Source organism: Catharus ustulatus, chromosome 3 (genome assembly GCF_009819885.2).
Source record: "Catharus ustulatus isolate bCatUst1 chromosome 3, bCatUst1.pri.v2, whole genome shotgun sequence".
In the NCBI taxonomy this organism is placed as follows: domain Eukaryota; kingdom Metazoa; phylum Chordata; class Aves; order Passeriformes; family Turdidae; genus Catharus; species Catharus ustulatus.
This window is the reverse complement of record NC_046223.1, coordinates 106,296,255-106,304,836: the sequence shown is the minus strand read 5'-3', so window position 1 is coordinate 106,304,836 and position 8,582 is coordinate 106,296,255. Positions and strand designations below refer to the sequence as shown.

Here is an 8,582-nt window from a genome sequence, read left to right as displayed (position 1 = left end):
GAAACTTACAAACACGATGTTACACTATTTACTATTGCTTAACAAGTTACATTGTCAAATATAGTTTAAAAATATAGAAACAGTAAAAAGGCTTTTTTTTTCTCAGTAGTTGTTTCTTCTTGAAGTCTTTCCCAGGTATCCAACAGAGCTAGTTTCAGAATTTGAATTTTTGTTTAACCTAATTCTAGGCTGCACAGTTGCCTACAAGAGCTTACTAAACACAGGTGAAAATTAGACTGCAGGAGCAGAAGTGTCAGGATGTGAAGTAATTTTATTTCTATTTTAAAAATGCTTTATAAAGCAGCAGGAAAGAGGCTGAAACATCAGTTCTCTTGTAATTAATTCACAGAACCAATTAGGTTGGGAAAGACTTCTGAGATCATCGAGTCCAACCTGTGACAGAACACCACCGTGTCAACCAGACCATGGCACTGAGTGCCGTGTTCAGTGCTCCCTCAAACAGCTCCATGGTGACTTCACCAACTCTCTGGGCAACCCATTTCAATGTTTCAACTCGTTTTGTGAAGAAATCCTTCCTGATGTCCAAGCTGAATCTCCCCTGGTGAAGCTTAAGGCTGTCCTCCTCATCCTGTTGCTTCTCGCCTGGGAGAAGAGCCCAATCCCCACCTGGCTGCAGCCCTTTTCAGGTGGTTCTGGAGAGTGTTAAGGTCATTCCTGAGTCTCCTTTTCCCCAGGCCAAACACCCCTGGCTCCCTCAGCCACTCACAGACTTGTGTCCCAGACCCTTCCCCACCTCCCTGGCCTTCTCTGGGCACGCTCCAGCCCCTCAATGTCCTTCCTGATGTGAGGGGGCCCAGAACTTACAAACATTCTCATTTTATCTACTTGAGAGAGCTAAACGCTAGGAACTCCAACTTGTAGGACTGAAATATTTAGAAGTCCCACGTAGCAACATTAAAGTTGGAAGAACAACCTGCGAGAAATCCACGTTTTGCTTTTCCCCCGTTTTTTGCCGCTATTCCGTACGGGCTCAATGCCCAGCCCGAGGTGCCCAGCCCGAGCCCGCACGCTGCGGGCCGGCGCCGCGCGAGTTAACGGCGCGGAGGTTTGGCCCCCGCCGGGCGCCGTCGCCGTGGCGGCGCGGGGAGGGCGGGACGGGCCGGCATGGCCGCCGCCGGCGGGGACAGCGGCCGGGCGCCCGGGGAGCGCGGCATGGCCGGCGCCGGCGAGCAGGCGGAGGACGGGGAGGAGAACATCCTGTACGACCTGCTGGTCAACACCGAATGGCCTCCGGAGACCGAGGTGCAGGTGCGTGTGGCCGCGGCGCGGCCGCGGGAGGGGGTGGGGACCGGCCACGTTGGCGCGGGCGGGGACGCGGAGGCGCCCCGGGGGCTGCGGGGGATGCTGGAGGCTGCAGGTGCATCCAGGGAGCATCAGCGGGATGTCCGCGCTGTTCCTGGCGGGGACACGGGGTGTCCGTGCGGCCATTGTCTGCTGTGCCTTCGTGTCACTTAATTCCCACTTTGGCATGTGCCACCTGGGATGCCCTGAAGTGTTTCTGGCTTGTTGAGCAACGTATATCGGGTTTGACTGTGGAGCTGACATAAGCGAACTTACGGTGAATGAAGTGCAGGTCTCATCCCTAGAAACTGCTGTACAGAGAGCTGTGGAATCTGTCCTGGTGAACACAGGACCTTCATTGAGTTTGCCTTGTATGAGGAAAATTAGATCTTCTCTCTAGACTCCTGTATCAGTATAGTTCTGTCTGTATTTGCAGGAGTGGGGTAACAGGGAAAATATATAAAAAAAAATAATAATTTCACTTTATGTCCACAATGCGCACAAATGGATGCCAGTACTTAAGAAATTAGAAAACACTGTTCTTGTGTTTCAAGTTTTTAGTTGTTTCTATCTGTTGTTCTTCCTGGGTCACTAGAAAAGCTGAGAAGCTCTTCTTTCCTTTTTCATGTTTTCTTCTGCAATGTGCTGAGCTTGCTGCCTCTGTGTCTGCTCTTGTCTGACTTGCATATAGAGGATGCAAGCAATGTGGTTTTTTTCTCTTTCTTGTAGTGGCTTTTAAATCCACTGAAGTTTTTAGTGTATTTCCCACTTAAAGTTGTTAATAGACACATACAAAGTTTTATGCTTAATGAGAACAACTGAACATGACAAGTGGAAAAAATTACTAGAGCCATGCTCAAAAAATTGGTTTTCATTTATCAGAAAGATTTTTTTTGTTGTTGCTGGTCTTGATCTGTAAATCCTCAGTTGCAGCAACAGGTATGGGTGTTTGGAAAATACAATTACTGTATTACCAATTACTAACTGAATAGGTTGTTTGTATAGAAGAATCAATAGTTCCACCGATTTTGTGTTTTGAAAAATGGTAGGTAGTTTTTGTTTTTAGCAATATATGGAAACAATTTTGCAAATTGTTGCAAACAAGGAGAAGGAGTTAGATGACAAGAGCCTGGGTTCTTTTACAGCCCTGTTAAGGGGGCACATTTCTGACAAGTTTCTGCTGCCATTAGTGTTCTTAAGTTGTATGGTAAGTTGATCAAAGAATTGATTAGTCTGAGAAGCAATCGTGTTGTTTCTTCTCCTTTTGTTAAGTGGTCCCTCTGGTACCCCTGTAGGTACCAAGGGGGCTGTGTCAGTGAGTGACACCTCCCTTTAGTGGCAGCACGTGGGGATGCCGATGTAAAGTGACTGTGTAACCACAGTCCGAGAGTCCTTATCTGCCTTGGTAGTCAGAATTTCTAAGCATAGTTGAATTTGCTTGTCAGCTTAAGCAGATGGTGCTCTTTATTTTAAACTTGGTATTTCTTGCTGTTTACTTTACCTGTTTTCAATAGCAGAAGTTGGAAGGTTTGAAAATAATATGCTGTATAGTTTGATTTACATGCTTCTTGGAAACTGTCAGTACTCAAGGGCACTTCTGATTGTCTCTTTACCATTTCAGTGGGAAATTGATTTTGCACTGATCAAAGGCAAACAGATTATTTTGTCAGTATGAGTCAGTTTTTGCCTTAAGGTGCCTTAACAGTGATATTACTTAGGTAACTGTGACTTTTCCCTTGGAACATCTGTCTCTTTTAATCCTTTTTTTTCACACTTTTCAGAAAAAAATCACACTCTACTTTCTTGTAGAACTGAATCTTTTGGAATAAGTGAGGTAAGGAATGGTAGAAAGAGAAAGGAAGTTGAATGCTGCACTGGGAAATGAAATTCATTGTCTTCCTATGCAGTAATCTGGGCTACAAAGACAGACCTTAAACTTTCACAGGTCTTTATCGACTTTATTTTTTGTTATTTCATTTGAGATGATTAATTTTTAATTGCAGAGTACTAGAATTTACAGCTCAAATTATTGGAAGATGAGTCTTGTGTTGGAAGTGTAAAATCATGTTAAATTCAAGACATTGATAAAACTGGATCTCGTACATTGAATGCCCAGATTTGCTTTAATTTTAGTTCTTGTTAGTATTGTCATTCACATGTACTGAGCTTTCCAGTAAGAATTTTTTTGGGGAAGAAGAGGAGGGGCAGGGAGGTTGTGAAGGAAACACATGAGGAACTGAGTATATCAGGAAGAGAGTGGTGTGGAAATTAAACAGTCTGTATTCAGGATAGTGATGCCATTGCATATAATGCACTGGTTGAGAATGATGAAATATATAATGAGAATAAAAGGAATTACTGAGTAGTAGGTCTGTGAAACTAGTGAATGAGGCAGTGGCTGTGGACAAGGTTGCAAGAGAGGACTTATGAAGTGATTTATGGAAATATAGGCAGATTGAACTCTCTTCTTCAATTTATTTTCCAAAATGTATCACCTGGTCCTGTGTTTTTTATTTTTTTTTCCATTACAGTCAAATGTTTTGAGATTTCCCCAACACCCAGCAGCTTCTGTCCTTCCAGTGAGCTTGCAGTGTGTGCAAAAAATTCCAAAACTAAGTGGGTGTCTTGTCAGCAAGAAAGTTATTTAGATTTTATTCCTGGAATGCTCTAGGGAAGGAGAAGTTGAAGTTGTTTTCTCAAGAAGGAGTGAATTAAAAAAGAAATACAACATATCTGGTAACCATTGCTACTGATGAAATGATAAGAATGTATTATAAAAAAGTAAAATTCAGGTCTTCAGGATTTAATAGTTAATCAGTTTTGTGAAGAGTTTAAGATGTGTGGAATAGCAGTCTGTAGTTTAGGCTCAGGAGCAGACACTTAAAATATTAAAAAAAATTCAAGAGATGTAAGCAAATTTAGGAAATGTTTTTGGCTGGGAACTTTCTCATAATCCAACAACTTTCAACAAGCTCTGCTTCTAAGGTCCCTAGGGAGTTACAGTTCTCCCTGAGGTACTAAGGTAGCTGTAAGAAATAATTTATGCTCTCACTTATTTTACTGTAATGCCTTGTTATTTCCTGGCTGATCAACCTGAATATGGAATGTTATCTATTAGTACAGCTGTGTTTGCTTCTTGCATGCTGTGAGATGACAACCTGGTTATTTGGAAGACTATTTATGGATTGCAAACTTTGCCTACAAAACTAATCTTTACTTCAATAATTTAAATTTGGGAACCCAAATATTATTTTTTAAGCATAGACATGTTCTAAAATGTTGATAAATTTAATCTGTCTTCCAGTGTTTACTGCTTTGTAACTTGGTGAGGTCTGGATGTTTCAGTTAATGAGAAATTTGCTCGGTGTATTTTAAATTGAATGGAAGAGAAAATTCAGTAATTGCCTACTCTAATGCTCATTTTGGGATACTCTAATATTTTCATTAGAGAGCATGATTGCTTATTTTGTGGATTTGTTTGTGGATCCTTCCTTATTGGTTATTCTTGTTCTTGTCTCAGTTTTGTATATTTTTTCCTGCTTCTTACTGAGAAATAATTTTATCTCCTGTTGTAGATAAGAATATATATCTTGTGTTGTTTTGGATTCCTTTTTTCTGTGTTTGGAGCGTCCTTTCATTTCTATAGTGACTGTAGTTGCTCCCTCTGCCTTAAGTAGAGCAGGGCAGGTAGAAAGGCTGTGTGAGATGGTATAGAGTAGAGGTGGTTATCTGAGTAGCCATGCTACATAGTGCAAATCGATGTAAAAAGAGGTTTTTGTTTTTTTTTCAGATATAGTTTGTTTTTCTTAATGTTTCTGAAACTTCCATGAGCAATCTTTAGGTAGCTTAGCACTTAGATATTAGCGTAATGTGTTATACACCAAATACTTGGACTGGTAGGCATTACAGATCACTGTGGCATTTATTTGGCATAAAAAGAATGATTTATAGTAGCTTGCAGGAGAACATAATCAGAAGTCAATGTCTTTTGTTACCACCCAAAGACTGAGGCCAAGCCGAATCAATAGACAATCTGTAGCACATTTTGTGTATTGCATCTTGGCATTTAAATTATTTGGCGTTGTAGCCTGTTTTAGCTTGTGCAGTTTAAGCAGACATTATATGAAGTAGTGAGTAATAGAAAATACATGAAGAACTTGTAGGCTAGGAGCCAACTTAAATTTAATCAGTGAATTTATGTATGAATATTGTATTTAAGTTAAAAATGTGTGACATGCTGTCTGATGATTATTATCATAATTGCAGCCAAGAGGCAACAGAAAACATGGTGCATCATTTATCATCTCTAGAGCAATTGCAGGTAAATATGTCTTGTTCTTACATTCATGACTTCTAAGACTGTGTGAATTACTTGTAAATTTTGCAATTTCTGCCCTTTAGAGGGCCTAATATAATGGAAGTAGAGTGCAGGATGTGTTTTCAGGAAGATGTTTTCTGATTGTGAACATGGCTGTTATTTTTATGTCAGTTTTGTAAGTGTTCTTGTCTCCATATGTTTGTTGGATCAAATTAATAAACCATACATCTAAAAAGTTAACAAGCTCTGTGTTTTGCAAACTGTACTTGAGCCTTTTTTTCCCCCTCTCTTAACATCTCTTCCACTGGACTGTTCGCTACTTACTCTATGAGGAAGTTTTACATTCTGATGATACGTCATTGCATAAACCAAGTGTTGAATGGCAGTAATTGAACAGAATTCTATTTTTCTATTCTATAAGAGACTTTCCAGTAGGAATGTCTCTTAGAATTTCAAAAAGTGTGCAGTGATTTTTTTGTTTGGTTGGTTTTCTTTATTTTTGATTTGCTGTTTGCGTTTATTCTAACATCGGAATTCCTTGGCCTAGTATAGAACATTTTTTCCCCTCAATACCTTTTTCTTCAGTGAGAATTTGAGGTTCCCTGTGCAGTAAGCTGGGGAGTGTTTTAAGACTAACAGAGATATAATTTTTACCTCTCTCCATTGTAGGTCCTGCACTGTTTTTGCTTCGGTACATCTGGTACAGGTATGTTTTATGAGAATGCTGCTTAATTGTCCTATTTGATAATATTTTTATAGCTTTTTGATTTGATGGAAAGTAATTCTTGTTTAGAATATTGTCCAAGCAATGCTTAGAATAGCCTCTGTTTATAAATTGAGTTGTAGCTGGTTGAGTTGCATGTGAAACCTAAATAGAAGAAGACTGATACATATTAGTTTGACTTTGTGCATTTGTCAGAAGCTGAAGTAACCTTGCAGTTGGAACAGGTTTCTCCAGACACATTTGTCCTCTCTACTCCCAGCTGAGATGTTGCAAGGAAAGCTGTTGCAGCGTTTGTTAAGTGTCAGTGACTGATGGCAGGACAGGGTTTGCTTCCTTTGGAGGAATAATTTTGAATTTTTTTTCTTTGACAATTCAGACATAGACAAAAAGCTTGATAGCTTCTTGAGCAGCACTCATGCCATTTATAAATTTAAATTTTGATTCAAAAAGTCATTAAAAAAGTCATTAAATGGTCCTCTGTGTTTACACTACTTAGCAGGTTTGAAGATACCAGTTTCCCCTTTTAAGGGATAATCTGCTGGTTTTGAGTTACATGGAAAGGGACATTAATGTGATTTCCTGTGAAACAGTACCATACTTGAATTTGGCAGGGAATTCTGTTTTCCCTATTGCTGATGTTCTACTGTATTTTTGCACCTACTCCCCGCATCCTTTTCTTGTGAGGTGGTGATGTTTACGAGCACCATACTGTCGTGTGAGTCTAGTTGTAAGGATTTAATGGTAGACAGATTTCACTTACTTTTCTTCCCTCCTTCCAGTAGTCTTATTTAAAAGCTAATGTCAAGCTTTTATAATTATTTTAGTTGCTGTTTTCATGTATTTGATAAAAGAGTTTTGGAGGGAGCTTGGGAGGTCTCAAATTTAAACTCCCACTAAAAGCAGGAGAACACTGAATTCTGACTGATTCCTTGGGGCTCTGTCCAGCTAAGTCTTAGGAAAGGTTAAAGGATGGAGAAACCAGACTCTCTGTTCAGCCTGTTCAAGTCTGTCTTCATGGTGATAAAATCTTTTCTTCATGTTGGCTTGGAATCTCCTTGGTTTAGAATTACAGAGACATTTAAGTTGGAAAGGATCTTTACAGTCATTGAGTCCAACTGTTACCTCAGCACTTCCAAGTCCTCCAAAGGGTTGATCATAGTTTCTTGTGTTCCTGCCATGCACCTCTGTTGCTCCCATCATCCTGGTAATCTCCTAGGTATCAACCAGAATGCTGGTGTTTTGTCATCCTGAAGCCTTCCCTTCTTCAGGCTAAACAGATACCATTCCCACAGCATCTGACTTACTGTAGGGCAAGTACTCCAGTCCCCTGACCATTTTGGTACCCCTCCTGTTTTCTTGAAAACTGGCTGGTGACCAGATTATAAAGAGTGATAAATAAATGATCAGTTCCCTTATTATGCAGTTTTGTTCTGTCAGCAAAAACAAGGCTGTTGTTTGCCTTTGTCGTTGGCAGGGTGCAGTGTTGATTCATGTTCAGCTGCAAACCCTCTCAGGTAATTGATGGTTGCCTTGAAGCTGAGTTGTCTGGTGTGTGCATCTCAGGTACTGCATTTGTTCACTGTGTGTTCTGATTTAACCTAATGGTTTTGGTATTTCAGCCCCGCAAAGTTTTCCCTGCCTGCTGGACTGGTTCGTCTGGTTAGTAAGCAGATCAACTGGCACCTCGTACTTGCAAGGTAACCAGCTCCCACCCTTTGCCATTTCTGACAGGAGTGAAGGTATTAATGCTTCCTCTGCTCCCTCCACCATTCCCACTGATAGCTGTGCTGAGTTGATATTGTGCTAAAGATGTGTTGTTCTTTCTGGTCAAGAGAAATGCTGGAAGCTTTCACAGGTGCCCTCAATGTGCTACCTAGGGGCTTCTACCTGCTTCCCTGCAGTGACTGCACCCCTCACTCAGGGCTCAGTATCTGTCTGCCTTTTGAGGCAAAGTGGCTTGCAGTGCAGTCATTTTCAAATTCAAGTCCTGAACTTGGTTGATTAAAGACTTATAACTTGGCAGAATATATAATTTTAAAATAAGCAATTTATATTTGTTGAGAGTGAATGCATATCCTCAAGGCTTGTCTGCTATTGCATACACAGAAGAGTGAGAGTTCCAAGGCTAGAACCAGCTGTTCTTCAGGAATTTTAGCAATATTACTGAGATCACTGGGTTTTGAAAGTAAGCACAAGTATGCACAGAAAAATGGTTCAGTGGGGAAGGTTTTAGTTTGT

General features: G+C 40.5%; 1 protein-coding gene across 1 annotated transcript in view; it reads left to right on the top strand.

Moving 5' to 3' along the window:
* Window positions 1-1,125: 1,125 nt before the first annotated feature.
* Window positions 1,126-8,582, top strand: part of NBAS (NBAS subunit of NRZ tethering complex) — a 161,479-nt gene continuing 154,022 nt past the window's right edge. Inside the window, exons 1-4 of the mRNA XM_033055335.1 lie at window positions 1,126-1,269; window positions 5,569-5,623; window positions 6,290-6,326; window positions 7,964-8,041. Coding sequence (XP_032911226.1) covers window positions 1,126-1,269; window positions 5,569-5,623; window positions 6,290-6,326; window positions 7,964-8,041 — 314 coding nt within the window. The remainder of the gene's footprint in view (window positions 1,270-5,568; window positions 5,624-6,289; window positions 6,327-7,963; window positions 8,042-8,582) is intronic.